Source organism: Tyto alba, unplaced genomic scaffold (assembly GCF_018691265.1).
Source record: "Tyto alba isolate M040663 unplaced genomic scaffold, T.alba_DEE_v4.0 Super-Scaffold_41, whole genome shotgun sequence".
Lineage (NCBI taxonomy): Eukaryota > Metazoa > Chordata > Aves > Strigiformes > Tytonidae > Tyto > Tyto alba.
The window spans coordinates 10137133-10162866 of NW_024881317.1; the positions used below are offsets into that span (position 1 = coordinate 10137133).

Genomic DNA, 25734 nt, shown 5'->3' on the forward strand with positions numbered 1-25734 from the left:
CATGGACAGAAAGTTTTCCACAGTGAAGCTTATCAGCCTAGGCTGAGGAGCCTCACCAGAAAATTAATAGAAGATCCAGGATTTCATCTAGAAGGCTGGCATGCCTTGCTGCAATCAAATAACTGTTGACTGTGCAGACGGCTCTAAAGAAACTCACCATTTAACCTATTGCAGATTTGTTGGAGCTACACCATATTCAAGCTAAGCATGTCAAGGTGTCATAAATTATACTGTAAAAAGCAACTCTATTTGTAGGAATACCTGCTGAATTTATTCAGTGGAAGCATCTTTAGCCGTGACTGCATCAGAGAGAGCCTCATCTGACATATTTTTGTACCAGTTTAATTAAAGTGCCCCAAGTACATAGCTTTTGATTTTCCAGTATGGGGGGATTTTGTTCGGTTAACAGCATAACAGTAAGTAATAAATTGGAATAATGTTCTATTCCAATTTGCAATGTAGCAGTTGAGGTGTTAAGGCAAGGTACAGTGAACAGTGAAAGACAAGGCTAACTATGCTTTTCCCACTTTGTGTGGCTGAGTACATTGTTGCAAAGACCACGTTGTAGCGATTCTGATAGACCTCGAACAGCAAGTACAACACATACATGAACAGCTGCTGAAAACACAAAAAGGTTGGGGCACTTCTTCAGACATTTGAGCATACCAGTTCATTAGGCTCTGACAAATCAACACTGTTTTTTGATTTCTTTTTGATGAGTTTTGTCCCAGGTTTCGGATACTTTTCCTTGCTATGAATGACCTGGATATACTGGTCATTGCTGCTGTTCTGCGGATCACTGCTGGATTCAATGGAAATGGAATCAGATTCTGTTAGAGATTGCTCCAACTTTTGCTTTGATTTTGGTTTCGCACGTGGCTCAGGATAGTTCAGGTGCACTTTCTTGTAAGCATATGGAGGCCTGTTCAGGTCTAGCTCAAAACCATCATCCCAGGATTTGTAATGCACTCTGGCTAGATCCTTGCTCATAAGAATGTGGCCATCAGCACATTCCCCAATATAAAATCGTGGTGCTGGGTGAAGATCAGACAGTGAGCGCGGGCGATGGGATCTGTTCATGAATTCTCTCCCAAGTTCCACTTCATCCTCTTCATCTTCACTGAGATGAGGGGAATACATCTGGTGTGGCGTTCGAATCACGTATCTTCTGACATTGCGTGGATACAACTCAATAATGTCTCCCAGTTCTTCCTTTCTGAAGTGCCGTTGGAGTCGGGAGGCAGAACGGAGCGATTTTTTGCGAGTCTCATTTTCATTAACAAGAAAATACCTGGTAGCATATGGTCTACGTCCCACAAAAACAGGAGCCCCTGCCCCAAGGGCATCCGTATTTACCTGCCGAATGCCTTTTCTGAAGAGAGGCTCAGAATGAACATCTTCATTGGGCTTTTTGAAAGTCACTGGTGTGTAGGGCTTTGTTTTACAAAGCTCACTTGCACTGCCATGCACAACACTTGGGTACCTTTGGGAAGGGAAAAAAGGAAGGAAGTATTGAGATACACATTTATCTATTAATGCAATTAAAACATATTGAAAAATTAATTGCTCTGGAAGTCAAACATTAGGTTGTAAGGGTAGAGATTACAGAATCTCCATTTTTCCAAATTTTTAGGACCAGTTGAAGAAACATACCCCAGAAATTAGGAGATGTATTTGGTTTTCCCTGGGAAAAGGCAGCAGACAGTTGACCTTTCAAGTTATGTTCCCACTCTGTTTTCTTATTATTCTGAGAACTGTTTAAAAATGCTCTTTATCTGATCACTTGGAAGTAAAAACAACAGGTACCTTAAAGCATCAGTCTCCTGATGTCCAAAACTGGTTGTCCTACAAGTAAACCTGCACAGACATTCTGCACAGAGTTCCTTCACTCTTACTGTGTTTGTCTTGTTCATGGAAACCGTATCCTGCACAAACTATTTTAGTTTTATGCCCGAAGAAAAGCTTAGTATTTACCTTTGCTTGAGGTGTGTGTAAACTCTATCAACTACATAATTTCAAAAGTTTTATAATCCCGTCTCAATTAAGGGAGGGTTAAGGAGGTGGTGTCACCAGCAACCTGAATAGTACCCCATGAATCAATCTGCTTTTAAAAAATTCCTCAGCAGTTTTACCGCTCCAGACAGTCTGAATACACAGCTGTTTTGTAAATAAACACAGGTATGCCATAGAGTTGCTGGAATAAATGCCATTTCAAAACCAAAGCAGTCTTGCCTGTTCGCAATATGATCATTTCTTGGTTTCTGTACACTTGATACTGAGGGAGCTGGCGTTAAAGAGCTTGAAGTTGTGGGAGTTGTGTTGACGGGTCTTGCAGCATCAGTTGAGGGCACAGTTTGTGGCACAGACTGGGAAATGGTTTGTATTCTGGTGCCTTTGCTCACAGGAGATTCAAAGTTCAAGACAGTGCCGTTCTTTCGGGGAGTTGAGGACCAAACAGAAGACTCCTGGCTGATAATATCACTTTCTTGCTCTGGTCTCTTGTCATTCCCATCCAGATTTTGGATTCTGGCTAGAAAACAGAAATTATTACAGGAACTGTCCAGGCCTCTAAATTTAGAAGCTGCTGTGTAAAAACAGTGGCTCAAATTGATCCTTCAGTCAGGGGACTCAAGAAAAGATAAACTGGTGTTACACTGGGAGACATGGTGATGAAGAGGTGGACTGGCATGCTGTGGTACATGTCAGGTGTAGTATTGGAGAACACAGAAGAAACACTGGACACTGCACTGTAAGATTCCGAAATGGGCAACAAGCCAATATCTCTTTTCAAGAGCCCTGTTTTAGTTCACAATGTACACCACCAGTATGAAAGTGGCTGAATTCAGCAAACTGGCTCCAGTGACTGTGCTGGTGACAGCCAAAAGCTGAATTTGGTTTCTGTAAGAAGGAAATACCAACTATGACACATGCCTCATTACCCTTAATTTTCACTCCTTATCACTATATTGCTATACATCAGGTATTTCACCATTTTTATGTCCACTGGAGAGCTATGAGGGGGTCACAGTGCCATTAACATCTAGCCATAAGGCTACTGAATCACGTCTCCTCTTTGGCTTGGCAAGTATTTATGTGTTCCTTTCACTGGGAGGTATTAGAAAGATGTCATCCTTTCTTTGGTTTCTCATTGCTAAAATCTGAGAAGTGGAAGGTGCAGGTTCAAATTCCCTCAGGTACAGTAGACAAGTCTGAAATCTTTTAATTGCCTAGGAAATGTTCAACCTGCTCAAGTCAAAGAATAGGGGGCATTCCCTTCTCCCTCTTCTGCCTACTACCCTCTGAATTTTGCACAAGGTCTGACAGGATTTGAATCATCAGATATGCCTCCCAGGTTCTGCCCTGTTGGTAGTAAAAGCAGAAAATAGCCAGTTCAAAGATCCCAGCCAGGATTAAGTTGAGCTCAAAAACCATCTAAAAGGAGGACTCTACAGGAAATACAGGATTTTTTTTTATTTAGTTGAACTTTCCTATATGTATGAGAAATCAAAATTTTTTTGCATCTAAATGCTTCACTGATGGTGGCATTTCTAAATCTCACCAACTTACCTACTGCCATCTGAACCACCTTTTTCTTATCTTCAGTTCTTTCCTAAAATACATTCAGAGGAATGAGAAGCAGTAGGTTATTATGGATTAGAGAGTAAACTCACTGCTGTGTAAGGATGATAAATACAGGATTGGTTTTACATTGTGAAACACTGACTTTAGAGATTTAATTAGGCTAGTAGTTTCCTGAAAACCCACCAAATTGCATGTAAAAGTGCTTTGAACTGTACTTACTGTTTGGATCTTCATTCTCAGTTGATTGTTGGTGAATTTTAAAGATCGTGCAATACTTTGTAGATAATAGATTAGCATGCTAGAAGTGAAAAAGGTGATTATGAGTCACATCAAACATTTTTGACAGTTTTCTCTTTGAGGGTTTATAGGTCATCAAAATGATGTACAGGTTCAGTTGCTGCTTTGTAGCATTTTCTTTATGCCATGATAATGGATCACAGCCCTCTTTCAAGCAAACATACATGAAAGAAAGAAGTGACACTGAAAACAGATTGAACAACAGTTCTAATTGTGTCTGTGTTTTTTTGCAGGTCTTTGTGCACGTAACCCTCTTCATTTCTAGCTTTCTTTTGTTTAAATTCTGGACATGCTTAGAATGAAATTTTGATAACTACTTTCTCATCTTTTTTTTCCCAATCCAAGGTTATGGAACAGAGGCACCAGAATTACAGCTGAGTTTGCACATTCATACCAATGCAGTTTTGTTGACTGGAATAACACCTTGTTTACACTGGCACAGCCGAGATGAGATCTGGCCTGACGTAATGGATTACACTGGCTTTCAGATGAAGCTTTATAGCTAGACTTCATATCACAAACATTTACATATGTGCTTAGGCATCAGTTTGAAGAAGTCAATAGATCTACTTAAATTTGTAAATATGCTCATATTTACATGGCTGTGAGCTTAGAGTAAAAAGTTACAAACGGGAAGTATTGCTTTGGTCTTTCTGATTTGTCTGAAAAGCCCACTGGTGGGACAAACTGTTCATTCGTCTGTAGTTTACAGGGAAAAAAAATTATACAAAGGTACATGGCAAGACAAATGATACTTCATAGAGCAAAGTGAATTTCAAACAGCTCACAGTAGATATTAATTCCCAGCTGTGAACAATTATTTAGAAACTAGAGTAAGAAAGGACTTCCTCTGGAAAGTCTGCAGCAAGTTATATTACATTAACATGTAAGAACAGACCTTCATAATTGATTTATCTTGTCAGAAATCAAGATGACTGGGTAGCTTCTTTAAATGATAGACTGAGGCCTGCTTGCAGTCATAAACCGAACTAAGGACCATGAGGAAATGGAACATTAATTTCTGAGGAGCTAGAGAGGGAATAAGGATCTTAAAACTTCCTGGAACAAATAGCACTGCAAGCCTAGATACAATATAGTGAACTTGCTTTAACATGGTATCCCAGAACATGAAATTCCTTTTGAAAATGTGATGACAGTCTTTTTAACATACTCTCATTCCCACCTGATCCATATACCATATATTCAATCAGGTGTTTGGTTTTTTTCAGATATGCTTAATATAATGACAATAATGCAGTATTTGTTCCTCAGTATCAACATTTGACTCTCCAGAGATAAGGCCAGTATTAATACAATCAATTTAACCTGCCTGTGAAAAACAAAGTACTTACAATAAAAGTAGTAGTGCAGGGAGGACCACCACAGGACTGCTGATGTAGGTAATCACTGTGTTGAACCATGTGGGAAAATCATTTTGAATTGTTTCAGAAACAATATCATATATTTTTTCTTGTCCACTACAAGAGGGGAAAAAAAAAAGGTAAAATTGTCAGAAATCCTAGGTACATCAATTTGCTAAGCAGTGTTGGCACTGAATAAACAAGGAGTTTCATCCAAAACTATTTTGGAACAGTACCGTGAAAGGAAAAAAAATAATATAAAAAAGAAGATAAAAGCAACTTGTTATTTGCTTTTTAACAGCAATTTCAATTTTAGCAATTTCATTTGCAATTTCAAAAGCACAAAAGCATTGGCCAGGCTTGGAGGGCGCTTGAATTGAGACACAAGATGGTGATGCGTGCTAAATTGCTCAGTGGCACATTACATTATGTAAACATAAAATAACTGAACCATGTATATAAAGCAAAATGTCAAGCCTCGCTTAGAATATTGACATATTCACCCAATTAAATCTTGAACTGAAAAACACTGGCAGGAGAAAAACATTGTCCTGTCTATAAACTTCCTTCTCTTTTAATCGGTAATTTGGGTATTATTTAACCTGATGAATTTATTGTGAGAGGGTGAAATTAAATCTTTGCAATTTTCAGTAGTCCATTATAACTTACCTGAAGGGACCACAGCTTAAAGATGGCTTATATCGGGCAATAGCAAAAATTGTTGGTAACATGCATAAGAACAACATGAACAGCAGCATGGCCAAGTAGAAATTATTGGATCTGCAAGAAGGCGTAACACATTTCAGATTATACTAATCAGGGAGAAAAATAGAGGCAACATAAGAGGTACAAGTCTGTATCTATCTAACAAGTTAAAGATCTAAATTTCTAAAAGATCAAAATCATTCTTCTGTGATTAGAAAGTCTGAACAGAGCCAGTCTAAACAGACTCTTAATGATCAAAATCCTATTTGCACTGCTTTCCAGATAGCACTGCTGCAGCCAGAGAACAGTTTATAGCACCCTTTTATAAAAACTGACCTTACTGCCCAGTTGTGTTTGGGGAGAAACAGTAGCAGAAGTTGATTTATCTTTAAAACATGTTAGAAAAAACTGATTCTTAAGAATTAGAGATGCCCTAAATTATTTCCATCCTGAGTAAACAATTAAGATAGTCATCATCATAGAAGAAAAATGGGGAAATCTGTTGTGTGATGCAGCAGGCAAAAGCAGATGCTTCATAGCTTTCAAAGAAAGAAACATCAAGAAGTAGGACTTGCAACAGTGAACACACATAGGTAGTTGTGCTCCGTCAGGTTTGTATGGAAGTAAAGCATTTATGTTAGGCCACATATATGGTCTAGGAATATTCCCTGACATATTTTTTCAGTTCTTGCATATCTTTTAACTACCCTGGCTTTACAAACCCTCCAGTTTCTTAGTTACTATGTTTTTTTCACATACCTTTGCTATCAGTATTACTATCAAACATGATTGTCAACTTTCAGAGCTAAAATCTCCTGCCATTTTGTTCCTATGCGCAGAAGACATTTCTGTTGTCTGCATTTGATTTACTCTTTATCTTTTGTTCTTATTTTGACTAACCGAGATGCTCTGAAAACCTGCTGATGTGGTACATTACACGTTAACACAGCCCAGCTCCTCAGGTACATGAGTCCAATCAACTTGAGAACATTGAATGCTGGTAAGCAAGGTGAAAAGAAAGCTCCCATCCTGGAAAAATAATATAATGTCAGTGCTCAGTGTTGCCAGAATCAATTTGAATAGCAAAAGAACATAAGAAAAAAACTTCTACAGTGAGCAACAGCTCACTAGCAACAGACAATCTCTTCTTATAATAAAGTATAAAAGACTGCATTACCAATATCCTACTTGAATAAGTTTCATTGGAAAGCTTCAGATTGATTTAATAAACAGCCAACAAAGGACAAGAATAATTGCTTATGGACTACATACCAGATCATTCCTTGGTTGTAGACTAAATGCAATACATTCTCTGCAATTTTGAATTCTCCATATTCTGGCTACAAGAAACACAGTGTAGGGTGAATGCCTTGTCTTAATGTTTTTTTTCCAGATCATTTATTAGACACATTTGACTAAATCAGTTTGCAGACAGCACATAGCTGGAAACATCCAGATCAAATATCAACTTTTGGCAGGCAGTGGGAACACAGTAAAACCTACCCTGCAGCAGGGGATTCAATAAACTAATTCCTCTCTAGTTCACTTCTTTAGTTAAGGACAAAGAGCAGTCTTCAGCCTTTCATGCCAACATCTTCTTGCTAACTAAATATTACTCACTGTAATTTTCTTAAAGGGCTATAGGCTTTTGGTTACTGTTTCTTGAACCACTATCTACATTATGGATAGATTTTAGAGCTACAGAAAAGAGGATGTTGGGAGCAACTGCATGCCCTCTGTCTCCTCTTTGACTCTGGAACTGCTCCATGATCTCATTTTGGGAAAGACATGCACCATAGCCATGGGAGTAGTCTTGAGAAATACATCAGTGTTTACCCTGTGCCCTCCAATTTAAACTTGGTGTGAGCTGTGCTGTTATATATATGTGTGCTACCAAGAAACTATTTATGTGTTGAAAGGCTTTAAGGACTTTCAGTACTAAGGGAAGGAGCCTACCCATATTCAGCATCATAGTTTGATAAAATAAAGACTGTACTTACAAACTTGCTTTCTAGATCCCAGCACCAGCAATCACTTAAATATCGGACACACAACCCTCGGAAAAAATCAATTAGTAGGATGCTTGCGACTGTGAATATCATGTCGATAATTGAAAGCTTTAGCATCTCCTGAAATACATATTGTTCACACATACTGAGTCATTCTGGAAGCAAATGGACTGCATATGGCTCTTTTGCATTTGTACTTGTATTTTGGCTCAAACTTAGTATCCTGATAAAATATGATTTGAATACATAAATTATTTCCTTTTTAGCTTTTATGTTTGACTTTTCCCTTACTTGTCTTCGTTCTAGCAAAGAGAACAAATATAATCAAGCTTCTAGTGAGCCTTCTATTGCTTGCAGCCATAAAACTCTGGTTGTGATGGCTTCAAGCTTTCTTTTTAATGACTGTTCTGAAAATTTATCTAGATGAACTGAAATGGGTTTGTTTTTCTATTGTGATCAATTCTTTATTATACTGACTGTTGTAAAACATCCTTGCTAAGTGCTTCACAATGAAAAATGCTTATTATTCATTCAAAATCAAAACCCAATGGCAGTAGGATCATCAAGCCATAAGAGACCTGTTTAGTGCTTACAAATGAATGGGGTTATCCTATAGTTAATTGAGCTTTAAAATGTACAATTAAATAGAAAAGATTCAATTCTAAACATCTCCAGCCCATGCTGGGGAAAAAACAGTCAATCAAAAAACCCCATGAACACCGATTCTAAAAATTTCCTGATGACTGTGCAATAGGGAGTGGGGCTTACAAGAATAGCAGTCAGGCTAATAAGCCTAGGAGAGGTCTTTTGCTCCAGACAGTCAAACAAGATCTTTATTATTGCTCACTCTGGAACAAGGAGCTCAGCAAGTCAGAAGCATGCTAGCATCATTCTTAATCTAGTGGCCTAGATGTAAGTGCAACGCTGACAGAGACCAAAGTACATTGGGATCAAATTGCATCTTTTGAATTTTGTGTGGTTAAAATTTTAGTCTGTATATGTTAGTGCCACTGTTAGTCACTCAAAGTAAAGGCCAGAAATGATGTATGCTTCACACGTAGGGAAGCAAAAAGTGTCATTAATACTGCAGATTTTCTGCAACCTAACTGTGGGAATATGCATACATGGTGCTGTCACCCAACTGGATCGTTTCTTACAAACCGACAGTATTTTGAAATCTTTTGTTGTTGTCCTCTTTCTCTCTGAAAAAGTGAAGAACACTTGATTCTTTAGCAATTTACCGAGGCAGAATGAATAGAGACTTCAAAGATAGTGTACAAATGACCAAGCACACAATCTCATGCTTGGCTCAGGTCTGTGTCCCCATCTATCCTGGCAGCAATCTGAATCTGCACAGGGTGCATGTTACTGCTTATACATTTTTATAGTCATGTTTTTCTGTGAGTGTAAAAGGCTTTTTTAAAAAACTAGGATTTGTGTCATGCATCTGTAGAGATCCACCTGCGCAAAGCTGAAGACAGAGACCGACGTCTGGCAAAAGAACATATGTACAACACTAAACACATTGTAGATACCAAACAAAAAACAAAGCTTGTATCTGTGGCCATATCACTTTGCGTAGTCTCTACCCTTTCTACATAATCATTAGCTAAATTCTGGAATTTATACAAAGAAAAGCGCTAAAATTGAACACAGCACAATGTGATTTTAATTTTTTGTCAAACATGGTTTAGGAATAAGTTGATGACATAATAAAAATGTTACGTACTTGACCAACATATGTCTCCCAGCACTGATCTTGTGGGTTCTGGGTGTTAAAGGAAATTGTTTTGTTAACCAGTGACTCAGACACTGTCGAGCCTTGAGTGCGACTCTCTTCCAATGTGACAATGCTGTTTCTCTGAATTTGTACATCAGGAGTAGTTGTAGATAAATTGTCTTCTCTAGAAAGAGTTTTGGTTACTAAGAAGGTGGTAGAATTACTTGCATTGTTGTTAACGTCAGAGTCCTGAAAAAATAAATGTCCCCAAAACTACTTTTTCAGCTGTACATATATGCATATCTCTGTACCTTCTACAGTGTACACACATAGAGGCATATCTTCATGTATTTTCAAGCAGCAGTTAGGTGACTATTAAGTAGCCGCCAATGTACAAAGTCAGATGGGACTTGTAAGGACAGTACTGAGAGGTGATTTTATGTAGCTGGAAATATTTGACCTAAAGTGATGGCTTTTTTTTTTTTTTTTTTTTTTTAATAGTTAAGCAATACACAGAAATCTATTTATCATGTTACATCAGCAATCAAATGGATCCTAAAAAACTACAAGCAGTTGTAAATGAACATTACAGACTAAACTTAACTACAATCCTAACAAAACGTAGTATGTTTTAATTAATTTCAAACAAATTTTCATCTGTCTTCATATGTATCACAATAAATGGAATTCTATCTATAAATTCTAATAGCCTCACACATTAGAAAACATCATGTTAAACTTACAGTGACACTCATACTATCCACTTTATCCAGGAGAGCAATGATTAAACTGTAGAGGTTTCCCAGGTATAGAACAAGAACCCTGAAAACAAGAAGAGTAAGATAAAGGCTATTGGCATTGTTATACCACTGACTTCTCATACGTTCTCTGGTTTGACCGGACTAAGACATGTGACCAGAACACATCTCTCCTCTTCCGCCCTTTCTTCCCACATATTTTCTACACTACATAATGCCCATACCTGGCAAGCTGGAAGCGAAGAGTAGTCCTTGGGTGATACATTTCCAGAGCTGCCACAAGTTCAAAAGCAGAGGGTGCAATCATTGTAATCAGTGACACAACTACACTTACCTACAGAACAGAAAGATGCAGCATTTTTGTAGCTTTTCATGTAGATGTTCTGTGATACCTTGAGTGCTTATTGAAATACTGCTGCTGCACATGCTTTGGTGATTGCTTTTCTTGGAGGAGATGTTTTAAAAAGTTATTATTGACATTATTAATAACTGTGGGTAAGATTCAAAATTATAGATCTGAAACACTACTCCGGAATTTTTACTCCAGACATTGTTGCCTTGAAGTTACTACTTTATTAATTAAAATAAAAACTTAACATGTGTGAAATATGAGGCCAGCATCTTCCCCTGAAATGGATGAGTAGCTTCTCCATACTTATTCACTTCCTACTCTTGGTATCCACTCATTCCTCTGAATGGAAATATTCACAGAACGTTCAGTATTCCCCAGCTGAAATCAATAGCTCTTGTCAGAGCTGATTTCTCTCTAGTCTGTTGGCCCAGTGTTCACTCAGCTCAATCACGGGTGCAAAAGTAGATCTGTAAGTGACAGGAGAGTTTATGCTTTGTCCTCACAAAATAGGGGCCAGCTGGAAAGACAGCCTCTGTGAAATGAGGACCTGCAGCACCCCCTCAGCCCCTTCAGCTCTGCTAATGCCTTGCTGCAGGGCAGAGGCAGCAAGTGTGCGAAGACACAGATAACAGCCACTCTGCCCTCTCGTTCCTTGTTTCTCCTGGCTAATCTCTCGCAGTTTACGCCTCAGTGCACACTATTGCCACAGAGACCCCTGAGACAATAATCCTGCTTCTAACATAGAGGTGGCATAAAGACAGCATACCTCATTTTTTTCCCAAAGAGTCAATTCCTTTTTGGTGCGCTCTAACCTTTGGGATCGATCCACGACAAAGTATATGATGTAAATACTACCAGCAAGAGAAAGAAGCACAAGGATGTTTGCAATAATTCTTAAGCTTATGGTCACTGCCCTGGGAAAAAAAAAAAAAAAAAAGACATAGCCAATACAGTAGGTTGTCTTATGACACCAGGGGTCTTTTCTAACATGGTTTTTAGAAGTGTGAGAGAAGCACTGCTATTTGCATTGAAACAGTGCTTTTAAAAGTATCTCCGATCTTATATACATACAAGTTTTTGCTTTTCTTCTTTTCCTGCTCTTCCAATATAGCTTCCTTGAAAGAAACACAGCATTATAATTTTAATAGTGTTCAGCAAAAAATAATGTACATATCTTTCACAGAAGGTATCAAGTATACTAATAAAATCCTTCACATTCTGGAAGAACAAGTAGAAAATATCTCTCTGTTCTGTATAGCTTTTTAGGAGTGATAGGTGAGCCTCAATAGGGAAGGAGATTTCTGAGAAACAAATATGCAGTATTCAAATACTTGTGCACTTTCAGTCATGCATGTTCAGTGGGGTACAACCAGAGGTTTACACTACCAGATCTTTTTGCAGGATGTGTCTATAGAATCCACGTGTCAGTAACATAATGCAGAACTGTCAAAGGTTATCCTTATAATAACTAAGTATGATAGCTTTTTAATTTATCCTTGACACAATTTGAAGTAATTTTGTTCAATGACTTAATAAGAACACAACAAATTTGAGAAATAAATTACTTTTTATGAAAACCACATCTGTTCTTATATTCTAAATGGAAAACATCTGTATTTAAAGAAATTTTCTAATATTGAGAGGGCTGTAAGATACCCCTGGACCATTTGTTATGGAGGGATGAAATAAATGAGTGTTTTCACATTGTTAACATGAATTTGATTCTATTACTCAATGAAACTATATCACAAGCAAATTTGTTTCTAGTTTTCTAACTTATTGTTACATATACAGTGGCATTAAATGAAATGCTTCTGAAGAACAACACAGTGGCCTTGCTGGGACAGAGTGAGAGTGTCAGCAAGTATGAAGTGACTGTAGTACCACACAGGGATGCAATACCAACCCTCCCCTAGGCAAACAGATCTGTAAATGAATACCAAAAAAAAAAAATAGGAAATGCAAGGGAATGAGAGGAAAGCCTTATATAGTTTACAGATTAATAAACAAGTAAACTGGAAATAATTTGAAGGTTAGTTGCTCACCCTAATGCTATTAACTATGGCAGCAGCTTTGCTCTCTGCAGCTTCGGGGTTTCCTATTAAATAGTCCCAAGCACAAAATAGTCTCCAACAGAAAGTATAGTTTTCATCAGAGGCACTTGCTAAACTCATTCTTGAGTTTTTTGCCATTCTGCAAAAAATAAAAAATATTCAACCCTTGTTAATGTGTGAAGATGAATATGAAGGAAATCACTGGTTTAGTTCAGAGTTTTCAGACATCTGTGCCTTTAGAATCACCAAAAGTTTGCATCAATTAGTGTCATTGTTGGCAGCTTTCTGAAAAAAATAAAACAGGTTGAGGTTCAGAGTATGAACTTCACTTTTGTTCTAGTGCCGAAGTGACTCACCATGGAAGGCCATTTTGATATTTATATTCTTTATAGCTGACAAATAAAGCAAATAAATCTCACTAGAACTGTGGACTTAAACACATTTCAGTTTTATGATCTCCAGGTACGATCAAGGTGGAAGATACCATCACTAAGATCACTATTACTGTGATTACAGGCTAGTTTGGCAAAAAGCTGTTTGTTTTCAGTATTGTTTTCACCCGCAAAATATATGTTATTGTCAAATAGAAATCCAGTGCCATTTTACAGACCTTGGGAAAAAGAAAGAAAACTCCACCTACTCATCTCAGATAAACAAGTTGGCAGAATATTGCAAAGTGTAAGAAATGAAATTAAGATTAATAGCTTGTGGAAGAAAGGACATCCAAAAGGACAACATTAAAAGGGGAACTGTAAGCAGCTAATCAAAGAGTCAGTGAGCTAAGTCAGAAGGAGAAGAGCTAACCATATCCAGAAACTGCAGATGTGTAGATCAGTGTCAAACATATCAGTGACACTTGGCACAGACCAGCAGGCAGAATAAAAATAAATGAAAAGAAAAGGTTTGGCTTCAAAACAGAGTTATTATAGGCAGCGCTAAAAATGTCCCTGAACGGCACTGTGCTGAATAAATAGGTATCCAGAAGGGAAGGGAAAGCAAATCAGAAGAGCATAGAGTGACCTTGCCCCTCTCCAAGCATTGCACATTTCTGGATTTATGGTCAGCACTAACAGTCTTTCTATCTCTGCTAAGTAACTCCTGCTCCTGGCCCTTCAACAGCAAAGAAATTAAACTTACATTCAAATGGGATGCCACATACCGGCTGAAACAATGCAAACGATATTACATCTAGGATGGAATTTGTATATTTTTATTTCAGTAGATGGGAATAATAATGCTGAAAGCATTGCACTTAAAATATAAATTTCTGCCATAACAATATTTATACCAGAAAAAAAGAAAACAGAAGGGATTTCCGTGAGTGTTGGATCTTGCACTATACAAACCCAAAGCACATAGATCATCTTCTGTGCTGCTCTCCTTCTATAGACTGTGAAACTGAAGAGAGCACAAAGATAAATGATAGCAAGATAAAAAGCAAGCTAGAATTAAACTCAGTCTGCCTCCCTGATATTAGCAGATTTGAACAGATTAATAGAACTGTGCAGAATAAATACAGAGGAAATGGGATAAATACACCGTTAATGATTACCTGAACACACAAGCTTATGGACAGAAATAAATTGGAAGTCTTACTTTTTTAAGAGAATGATGAAGCTGTAAGCAAACACTGCCATTCCAACGAGGAAGTAGGCAAGAGGCAGCCGATACCCAGCTTTCCCAATCTTCCTGTCACGACCGTAGTAGCCGTAAAACAAAACAGAGTACTGGAGGTAGCCCTGCAAAGACCAGAGTCCGTAAGCAAGAGCAGTAACTAGTGATTACAACAGAACAGCGATAGCGAAAGAATAGAGTGGTGTTAGTCTTGCCCCTAGTGACCAGATGGTGTCCAGGTCTTGAGCAGACGCAATATGCTCCTTGGGAATGGTCTTGCTCACTGTGCTGCCGAATGGGGCTCCGGCCAGTAGCTGGGAAAGAGAGAGACGGTGTCGGGAGCTGTGCAAGCCCCTCGGACCTGGGGCTGCACAGCAGAACCCGCCAAGAGCTGCCCACCCGCCCACCCACCCGGGTGATATGATCAGGGTGGCGAGTATTGGGTCATTCCTCATCCTAAACTAGAAACTCCTTGAGAAATCCTGCATTCGTTTTCCACTAAACCAGATAGGGTTTTTTTGCTTGCTGTGGTATACCTATCAGGAAATTTACTGCTCTGTAGACATCTTCAAAATGGCTGAGAAATGAAAAGAGATCAACTGAAACCGCTAACAAAATAGCTTTAAAAGTTATAATTCTTTTAAGTGTTTTTAAATTAAAGATGACAGCATTTGATTTCAAAATGATATTTTGAGACTAAATCTACTTTTCCTTAAAAAGTAAAAAATGAAACTGAGCACCTTTTCTATTTCACAGTTCACTTTTTGGTTTGTTTTGGGGGTGCTTACTTTTTTTTTCAGTTTAGCCATTGAGAAGAAAAATCAGATATTCCCATGTTTTCTGATAAATTTATTAAAGTGCAGGTTTGGCGAGGCAAAATATTATTTATGAATAATTTAACAAAGTTAACAGATAGCCTTACTTTCATGCAAGAAATAAACAAAGTTGCGGCTGTTCAGAACTTCTAGAAAATTATTTCTAAAGGACAATAATCTAGAGTCTGCAGAGGGATGTTACATTTTTCTGCCTGTAAACAACACTAAAGAGTCATTTGATGCAACAGAGTACTCGAGCACACTCAACACAAACTACAGCTTTTAGGATTTGGTTCTTCATTTTAGTAATCGGATACAGGCATATTCTGTAAAAGCATTAGTACTATTGTTGACAAAATATCATCTCTAACACTAATAGCAAAAATATCTCATCCTTTGGCAGAAAAAAACCTCTTAACAGGGGAATTTATTTTAAATAATTCATTTTAAATTGTACATTTGAAATTGATGCATGCCTTTAAGTGTGGCATTTGTTTAATTCAGAAAGGGAAGCGCAACAATAAGCATTTTTCTGTAAATATGAACAACATGCTCTTACCTCTGGTAAGACTACAAATGCTCCCGTCATTATGGTAAGTACAATATTGATTCCAAATAGCCATCTCAAGAAGATGAAGTAAGAGGCAACTCCAGACCCAAAATGACCTTAAACCACAGAAAATAGTTATCTGAGCTACGCAGTCTATAAAAGCTCCTACCATTTATTCATTAAGTATTATATGAATAATAAAACAAAATTATTTCTTATTCATGCGGGACATACAGCAAAGTAGAGAAAATGTTAACATGTCATTGAGAAAAATACAATTCCACCACAAACTCTGTTGGGGAAGTCTCATGATTACTGGCAGCATTTACACAAGAAGCTGCTAAGGTGGGTGACATGATGCATCCATTTCCCTTTACCACTGAAGCACAGTGCTGTGACCTGGTTGCTGATGTAATGTTAAGGGTGGCTTTAATTTGAACCACAAGTAACCCTGGGCAGATCGGGGGATGTTCGCCTGAGGATGCTGCCCCATGGACTGTGATAAACTATAACCAAACCTTGCTGCACTTTCAGAATCATAATGGGACAAATTTGACTTTTTAAAAGTTACCCCCACTAAGACCATAAATCAGTACTGTGTGGTGTCTAAGGCATCAGGAAATGAAGAAAAAGCAAAGTTTGAAATGCAAATGTCACTGCTGAAAGTTTGTATTTAACTCTTTCCCAGATATTACCTCAGTAAATTAAAAGTATACCCTAAGACTCAGCATTTTAGCAAGTGCTTCACTGTTCAATACCATTAAATCTTTATACTTACTCTCAATTTTCTTTATTCTCATTTCCCAAGGAATAAAGATTACCACAAAATTATATGCAAGTCGAATAAACTTCCTCCAAAGCTGAGAAAAAAGCAGAGAAACGAGAAATACAACACTTCTGCATGTTAAAAAATAAAACCTGAAATGCAGAGTATCTTGCTCATGCCTCTTTCATCATGTATCACAAGAAATACTACAAACATTAGTTACTAAGATCTTGGAGCATGTATGTGGGTAAGGTGGGTAAAGCAAACCATGGTGGGTTTTAGAAAAACACAAAACATGGGGGAGCACAAGGAGTCCTTGACCAAATACCAACAAAGATGAGACAGAGCACCCTTTATACACCTCGGAGGGTACAGTCAGGAGCCACCAATCTGCACCTTTTACACCCAAAGACCGTGAGGAACCAGCAGAAGGAAGGCAATGGGTGCCACTCCCTGTCCCTTCTCCGCGGCTGAGGGCTGTGGAGAAGCGCTGGGCAGCGGCTCTGGGCGGCAGGAGCCATCCAGGCTGGGGGCTGCCGGGACGCCGAGCCTCTCTGTAATTTATGAGGGAATCCCACAGCACTACACGTAGTAAATTTGCTTTCTAGGACAAACAGAGAACCAATTTCAAATTTAAGAGACACATAATGTCTTAGAGGAAGCTTTCTTAGAGGAAAAATAAGCTTTTGTATTCAACAGCAGCAGATTCAGCTACTATATTCTCAGCTCTGTGTTGTACAGCTGACACCTGTGGAAAACCTGTGGCTATATTTTGTAGAGTCTTTATTCAACTTCCATTTTTTGCATGGTCAGAGGAAAGCATCTTCCAGCATACAGCTGGGTGTGCCTACACATGTGGGAGAAGAAACAAAATCTGCATGTGCAAAACTGAGTGGGTTTTTTTATTTGTTGAACTAGAGTTATAACTTTACAGTATTAACAGGAAAATAATATTTGTATATCATGCATTATAAAGTATTGTTAAAACAGCTGGATATTGAAAAACACCCTGTATTTTAGGCAGTAGCAGTGTCAATATTATATCATGTAATCTAATCTCCTAAAACCAAAAAGGAGTAAATAACATTTTAATTACTGAATATATCATCAATATCTTTGGCCAAAGTTAATTAATTTCAATGGTGGTATGGATACTTTATTGCATGAACAGGAAGTATTTTAATTAAGCAAAGAAATTGTAGATGCTGTAAATTGCATGGGAATTGCTGGGATTGCTACTTTCATTTGAAAACAGAGTTCACAAGGCTGAGAAAGGAATCAAGCAGCTTGTGCCAGATGTACTTCAGATTTATAAAGTATACAAAGGTGCCCATGTGGGAGCAGTATTTGTTAAAATTATAATTAGATAGCTATCATGTTTTACTGCCTACTGCATACCTGAATAGGTAATTTATACTCTTAGAATGCAGAGTATGGGCATCCAGCATTAATTGCAAAGATAAAAAAAATACAATGCAAATATAAAATAATTGAACTGAAAAGGAAAAATGCTTTCAGTGTGAAAACAGTAAAAGGTATTTGAAAGCAGCTCATTCTGCTGCATTTGCTGAATACAGCCCTGATGTAAAGGCTATATTCCCCAATTTGTGCTAGGAAAAAAGAATACAGTTCCCCTACACATAATGAGAGGTGCTAATTAACTGCTGAGTTATATCCCAGTGCTGAATATCTTCTAGCAAATACACACAATAGAGGCAATTAGATTAGATACAAACTTTAAGTCATTGTGAATTCTAAGATGAAAGTCAACTGTTTTTTTATATGAAGAGGAATATGAACAACTAATGAGCCCAATCTCTGATTTACTGACATGTATTGCAGACTCTTAGCACTTATCTTTTTAGGTAACATCCTAGTTCCACTCAAGGCAAAGGCAAAACCCAGTATTTATTTTAACAGCATTTGAAACATCCACTGCATTACTTCTGCAAAGGCAGAACAAGGAAAAATGACTCCTTCCTATGTTGGAAAGTAGTATTTTTAACCTTTGCTGTGGGTCAACATAACAACAGAAACATATGCAGCTTTTCATTTGTTCATATGAATAAAATGCATGGTGTTCTATTTTACTGTTACAAGCCTGCATTTTTGAATTAAGATAAGCTACTCATTAAAAGTCTACTCATTATGATGACAAAAATATTCTTGACTGCTTAAATGACTAAAGATCTCTTCTCTGTTGGTTGCATATTAGGGACAATTTGCTACATGTTATTAATTTCCAGAAATTAGTGCCAGAATCTATTTTCAGTCATGTAAGCAGATTTGCTAAGATTAGATTCAAATTCTTTGAGTATTATGCAAGCAAAAACCTTATTTAACAATGTATTTACCATAAGCTATTGTAGGATTTTCTCCCAAACTGAAAGCTAGATGTATTTTTTCATACTGAACTATTGAACTGTGACCCCAGAGTCTGGTGAAATAGCTTTTCAGAGAATACTAGTATTGTGTTATTAGTATCTCATTCCCATCACCTCCTCTAGCAGGCATCAATATTTGTAGATTATTTGAGAAGGAAGCTTATACTGCTGTTAATAGAAGGACATCCATCCCTCAACACATCAAATTAGTCTGTAAAAATGTAATTACTAAATTCACAATAGAGGGGGGGAAAAAAAATAAAAAGCTTTTAATTGTTTTTCCCTCTCTCTACAGAGTTCCTGAGTTGGAGATTAGGACTGCATAGCAAACATATGCCTCTGTGAATGAAGACCACAGATGACTATTGGTATAGAAAAGAGCTGTAATTTAAGAAAAAACAGCCATACCTCTGCACCAGCGGCTTGGTAACCCCTTGTTCTAGTGAGCCTCCCTTCGTACTTCAGCACAATCTCCTTTGCCTGTCTGCACAAGAAGGTGGAAGTTCATTCTACATTGATCCCGTTACTCACAGCCCCTTATTCTGCACAAGCAGCAACTAGCAAAGTTGTCAAATGCTCTGAAGTGCAATCATGGACTGTCTCACTATAAAACCCTTATCCAGACAAAGCTTTTTTCTTTTCCTATAGAAGTTTTTACTGACACTTTAAAACTACTGAGAATTTTGTCTGAGAAAACTCAGCATTCAAAACTTTGACTGCGGGGAGAGTTTTCTATTGCTCTATTTTTGTTCTGGGGTTTTTTTTTTTGTTTCTTTGTTTGGTTGGGTTTTTGTTTGTTTTGTTTTGCTTGTTTGTTTGGTCTTTTTGTTGTTGTTTTTTGTTTGTTTGTTTTTTTTTTTTTCTCTGTCCTTTTAATTCAGAGTCTTTCTTTTAAAATGGCTCAACCCAAATGAGTAAAATAAAAAGATCCCCATTACAGGCTGGTTAATCTCATGTGGATACTAATACCTCTTCTGCAAATACTGTGTAACACTCTTGTAAAATGCAGAGGGTTGAACATCCATCTAGTCATATGCAGTCTCTGACCTCAGTGGAAGGTGGATGGGGACCACCAAAATCTCAACAGGAGCAGGAAGGCAGCAAGCCACAAACTCTGCCTAAGAGAGAAAAATCTCCCTGCTTCCAAGATTACAAAAGTTATCTACTGCTGGTAGGGATTGATTCCTCATGAATAAAATGCCATCCTAGCATCTTACAGGGTTTCAAGAGAAAGATGCCAGATGAAAAGGAAAAATAAAGCAAGCCTTAAACAGATCATGCTCTGAAAGACCTGACACAATTTAGACAGGTGGCCCAAAGAGTTAGGCATCCACTCTCACTGTAAATTTGGAATTATTAATATAATAATTGCAATCTTAAAATGTGAAGCATGTTATTACTACACTGAACACACCTTTTAAACCTACAAGTGTCCAGTAGTTACTGCCATTTACAATATGTTACCTGAAGATTATGACCAACTTCTGTTCTCATACCATGTGATTATGTTGAAAATGGGAGACTGTTTTTCCTCTTTGGGACAGAGTGAAACAATTTAGCTTAAAAATGTATTGCTGAGTATTACCAACAGCCTTTCCTTAGATCACTGAATAGCTGACACACTGTTTTAATAGTTAATAGCTGACGTGTGATTTATTGCTCTCTTATCTGTACAGTGACTGTCTAAAGGGACCCACAGGCATGCACAGGAGACAACTTCACCTGCAGACTTTCCACTCTGAGGCTGCTGCCTTCAGCCAGCTCTCAGATCTTGTCAGAGCATCCTCATGGCATGCTTTCCTAGCAGCTCTTAATCATTTCTGTGCACAATCCGTTTTAGCTTACACTGAAACACTTCTGAGGCTGGAAGCACTGTCACAGTCAGTGAGCCTGAAAGCTTTCATGCAAACACCTTTACCTGAGTGCCCTCAGCTTCTGCCTCATTGGCCACGGCCGGCAGCGGATGTTGGACATAATCTCCTTCTGGTACTGGATGTTCTGAAAGATCTGCTCCGGGTCATGGCTCTCAGCCTTTTCTTCACCAATATCGTCATCTGAATTGCTGGAGACCCAACACCCCACGAGAGGGAAAACAAGACAAATTATTCCCATTCAGATCCCCAGAAAACTGTTGATTTGCACAGAATCCATCCTATTAGACCAATATGACATCAGTGAGCTACAAAGTCGCATGACCTTATTGTTTTAAAGATGATTAATAATTCGGATGATTTCCCCATCTCCAGGACGTGCCTCTTTTCTTCCCCAGCACTTGCTGCTCAGTCATAAATTATCCACATTCCCCAGTCTTTCCGAGCATTTCCAGCCATACAGATTGTACATCATGCTAGTAAGACACTCTATATATTTTTATGGAACAAAGTGCTGTCTAAACATTTCCAGCAAGAGCACTTAACATTCATTTATTCACCAGGTGGTGTTGGCCTTTTATTTTGATTGTAATAATGATAAAATACTTTCTTGCTAGAATGGGGGAAACAGATGCTTAGATCATGGTTGCCCTTTGTTCCTGTTCCCTGCTGAAGGGGGCAAGGGGTGTGGGACCCCGCACACCAAGAATTACTCGTCCCTGTAAAGTTTCATGAGCTTTGATGCAGATTTCTGTGGATGATTATTAAATCACCTCTTTTGATGCTGTCACCACATTTGCTAAGCTACAGCTCTCACAATTCGCTGTTTGAAACAGGGCATCGTACATGAAACAGCAGCAATATTCATTCTTGCAGAGGCTTAGGTTTAAAATCCTGTGGTGAGTGTTTCCCCCCGAATGAAGAGATCTGAAGTACTGCAACCACCAGCTAGGAATTTTTCTAATTGTATTGCTATATACTTGTTGGGAAAGTTCCCTGCAATTTTGCTGAAAAAGAAACACCTTTTAATCACCTGAAAATAAATCATAACCTAAACTATGCCTTGTAAGAACATTCAAAGGACATACTTCATCTAATCCATCGGTCTACAGTCCTGTCACCTCAGTCACAGGGGACATTCAAGGCAAATGTATAATTACACAGTAAAAGTAGAGAGATGTCTTACTCTGCTATATCCTAAACTCATTGGAGTTACACTGTTTTAAGCAGTGTTTATGTTGCAGTATAAAACATGACTTTTGTGAAAATAAAAACCAAAGAGGTTTGAAACACATCTGAAGAGAGAGAGAGAAGAGTGATTTTTCTCACGCTCCTTTCCGTGTTAACACACTGTCTAAATAAAAGTGAAAAGACAAGTTGCCACTTCTAGGCTAGATAAGGCAGCTTTGCAGTTCAGGAGGGAGGAGGGTCTCTTACCTGTGGGGTGGCTCCTGGTAGGTGTAGATGCCGGCGTGCCGCTTCACCGTTCGGTACTTTTTGCAGGACTTGGCAGCTTTTACCGCAGCAGAGCCCGTTGCTGCTGCCATGGTGGCAGCTGCCGCCCGCCCCAGGTGAAACTCTGCCACACTGGGAGGAAGCCTTTAGCTCGCTGGTCAGATGTCTCCCGAGCAGCCAAATGTTATTAAGTAGAGAGCAGCGAGCGAGTGCGAGCCCTGCGGAGCGGAGGATTGCTGCCTGTGCCTGGTGCTCCAGCCTGGAGAGGACCTCGGCCTGGCAGAGCCTGCACGCCTTAAAGCGGCAGCGCGCAGCAGCCCCGGCCAGGGCGCTTCTAAGCCAGATGCCCAGAAGCGAGGCAGGGAGCGGAGTCCAAGGGCGGGCCAGCTGCGGGCCTTAATTCAAAGCCAAGTTTCCCTTGTCACGGGTGAGGTGCTCCCTGAAAGTGCCATCCCACCGCCCCACGCTGGCCTGCTCTGGGTGACGTTTCTGATGAATGCACTGGGTGCACCGTTGACATCTTTGCCTCAGGTGCTTGAGAGAATGTTCTCGCCTGGGCAAAGTGAGACAGTTTGCATCTTTACCAACAGAAGAAAATGTGATGTCATTCTCCCACAGGACTTCCAGATCCTCTCTGGAACAGCCTGACAGAACATGCAGCTGCTGCTTTCCTGGGCCCCAACCCCAACTCATCAACATGACCTCCACTCATTATACTTAAATTTATGGCTTTTCTTTTGAAAGTATCAAAATACCTGATATTCAGACAAGTACAGATTACCAAGTAATTCACTTTTGCTTGATAGTTGTGATATCTTAATTATGCTCAATTCCATTAACTACAGTATCATCTTTAACAATAAGCATTGCCTAGATTATTGATCATAATAATGGTTATCTCCTAGAGATAAAACACTGGAAAACATTACCATCTGATGCTCATTTCCAATTTCTTCAGCTCTACTACTTTACTAATTGTCATGGTTTGAACCCAGTCAGCAGCCAAACACCACACAGCCGCTCACCCACCCTCCCCCGCCTGGGAATGGGGAAGGGAATTGGAAGGGTAAAGGGAAATGCTTAGGTTGAGATAAAAACAGTTTAATAAAGGTAATAAGATAAAACAATGACAATAATAGAAAGTATAAACAGGCAATGCACAATGCAATTGCTCACCACCTGCTGACCAACACCCAGCCTGTTCCTGGCTAGTGATCCTGAAATACCAAGATTCTGCAATAGGAATCCCAGAAGCAAGAGGGAACCCCTCCTTCCCAGCCAACCCTCCTCTATATATGGAGCATGGCGTTACATGATATGGAATATTTCATTGGCCAGTTTGGGTCCAGTGCTCCGGCCATGCTCCCTCACCATTTCTTCTGCCACCTGCACATGGGCAGGACATGGGAGTTGTAGAGTCCTTGAAATCTCAGCAACAGCTGAAAATATCAGTGTTATCAGCATTCTTCTTATACCAAATCCCATATTCAATCCAAAACACAGCACTATTCTAGCTACTAAGAAGAAACATTAACTCTATTCCAGCCCAAACCAGGACACAAATTCTATTGCAAAAATAATTTAACAGATACTAAAAATTTACTTAACACAGGGCATCACTTTAAAAGACAATAAAGGGACTGGTGCTGTAATCTTGAGAACCCTGTTTTAAATAACTATTCTCTCTCTCACTTTCTGTATGTCCTGGGGCAAATTCTTGGACTCTCAGGCCTCATCTCCCATCTGTAAAGAGGGATAGAGTTTCTTCATTTCACAGGAATGATTCACTCAGTGCCTATTATATAATACTTACATATTATTACATCTTTAACTATCACCATATGGGCATGAACTTCCTAATTCACTCAAAGTATTCATGTGAATGATAAAACTGATAGTAAACCACCAGTTTTCAGTTTCGAATGTCTCACAACCAGAATACAGTAGCATTAGCTTTGACACAGTTTACATCTACTCAAAAAGTAATCCATCCATGTAATCTAAGATTAACTTCTGGGCAACTGACATGCTGTACTTGCCAACAGTCGTATTTTCATGGTGGAGAGTCCCCTGACACAGTTCATATAGTCAGCTCCAACACCACCTCTCTGTCAGCATCTCTGCAATACTGATGTTGGGTTGTTGGGACAAAATAGACTGATCCACTTTTTTTTGGGATAAGGGCAGCTGAAGATCTTGACACATGGTCAAGGGAATTTCCTGTGCCCTTCTCCATCATAGAAGTTGTGGGTATTCTGAGTGACCGTATTGGGTTTGCGTGGCCAGGTTTTGGTAGCAGGGGGGATACAGGGATGGCTTCTGTTAGAAGCTGCCCCTGTGTCTGACAGAGCCAATGCCAGCTGGCTCCAAGATGGACCCAGTGCTGGCCAAATCTGAGCCCCTCAGCAATGGCGGTAGCATCTCTGAGATAACATATTTAAGAAAGCTCAAAAAAGCCTGCGGGAGAGCAACTGCAGCTGGAGAGAGGAGTGACAATGTGTGAGAGAAACCATTCCTCACCACCAAGGTCAGTGAGGAAGGAGGGGGAGGAGGCGTTCCAGTCACTGGAGCAGAAATGCCCCTGCAGCCTGTGGTACAGATCATGGTGAGGCCAGCTGTGCCCTGCAGCCCATGGAGGTCCATGGTGGAGCAAATACCCAGCTGCAGCCCATGGAGGTCCACGGTGGAGCAGATACCCAGCTGCAGCCCAGGGAGGTCCATGGTGGAGCAAATACCCAGCTGCAGCCCATGGAGGTTCAAGGTGGAGCAGATACTCAGCTGCAGCCCAGGGAGGTTCAAGGTGGAGCAGATACCCAGCTGCAGCCCAGGGAGGTTCCAGGTGGAGCAGATACCCAGCTGCAGCCCAGGGAGGACCCCATGCCATAGCAGGTGGATGCCCAAAGGAGGCTGTGACCCCCTGGGAAGCCCGTGCTGGAGCAGGTTTGCTGGCAGGACTTGTGACCCTGTGGGAGACCCACACTGGAACAGTTCATGAAGAGCTGGAGCCTGTGGAAAGGGCTCACGCTGGAGAAGTTTGTGGAGGACTGTCTCCTGTGGGAGGGACCCATGCTGGAGCAGGGGAAGAGTGTGAGGAGTCCTCCCCCTGAGGAGGAAGGAGCAGCAGAGATAACATCTGATGAACTGACTGCAGCCCCCGTTCCTTGTCCCTCTGTGCTGATGGGGGGAAGGTGGTGGAGAAATTGGGAGTAAAGTTAAGGCTGGGAAGGAGGGAGGGGTCGGGGGAAGGTGTTCTAAGATTTGTTTTGTTTCTCATTACTCTACTCTGATTTGATTGGTAATAAATGAAGTTATTTTTCCCAAATTGAGTCTGTTTTGCCCATGATGGTAATTGGTGTGTGATCTTCCTGTCCTTATTTCCACCCATGAGCCTTTTTTAATATTTACTCTCCCCTGCCCAGGTGAGTGGCTTTGGTGGGCACC

At 39.5% G+C, this 25734-nt stretch overlaps 1 protein-coding gene across 1 annotated transcript; it reads right to left on the reverse strand.

The window, feature by feature from the left end:
* Nucleotides 1-326: 326 nt before the first annotated feature.
* On the reverse strand, nucleotides 327-22462 carry TMC3 (transmembrane channel like 3). The gene is made up of 22 exons (XM_032983057.2): nucleotides 22276-22462; nucleotides 20886-21029; nucleotides 19376-19451; nucleotides 16596-16677; nucleotides 15827-15933; nucleotides 14668-14766; nucleotides 14435-14577; nucleotides 12830-12977; nucleotides 11856-11899; nucleotides 11551-11698; nucleotides 10657-10766; nucleotides 10418-10496; nucleotides 9684-9923; nucleotides 7946-8074; nucleotides 7218-7285; nucleotides 6846-6974; nucleotides 5910-6020; nucleotides 5232-5357; nucleotides 3802-3880; nucleotides 3568-3610; nucleotides 2233-2530; nucleotides 327-1483 (listed from the first exon to the last, which is right to left on the reverse strand). The coding sequence occupies exons 1-22, from the start codon at nucleotides 22383-22385 to the stop codon at nucleotides 649-651; spliced, it is 3348 nt and encodes a 1115-aa protein (XP_032838948.2). The 5' UTR covers nucleotides 22386-22462; the 3' UTR covers nucleotides 327-648.
* Nucleotides 22463-25734: the final 3272 nt, after the last annotated feature.

Bases quoted from the DNA above. Each gene is read 5' to 3' on its own strand.
- TMC3 (XM_032983057.2), bottom strand. From the start codon at position 22,385: ATGGCAGCAGCAACGGGCTCTGCTGCGGTAAAAGCTGCCAAGTCCTGC. The intron at 6,021-6,845 runs GTTAGTCAAAAT...GCCTTCTTGCAG, and splicing joins CAGGTTTTCAGAGCATCTCG to ATCCAATAATTTCTACTTGG. The intron at 3,881-5,231 runs GTAAGTACTTTG...TTTCACTTCTAG, and splicing joins CCTGCACTACTACTTTTATT to CATGCTAATCTATTATCTAC.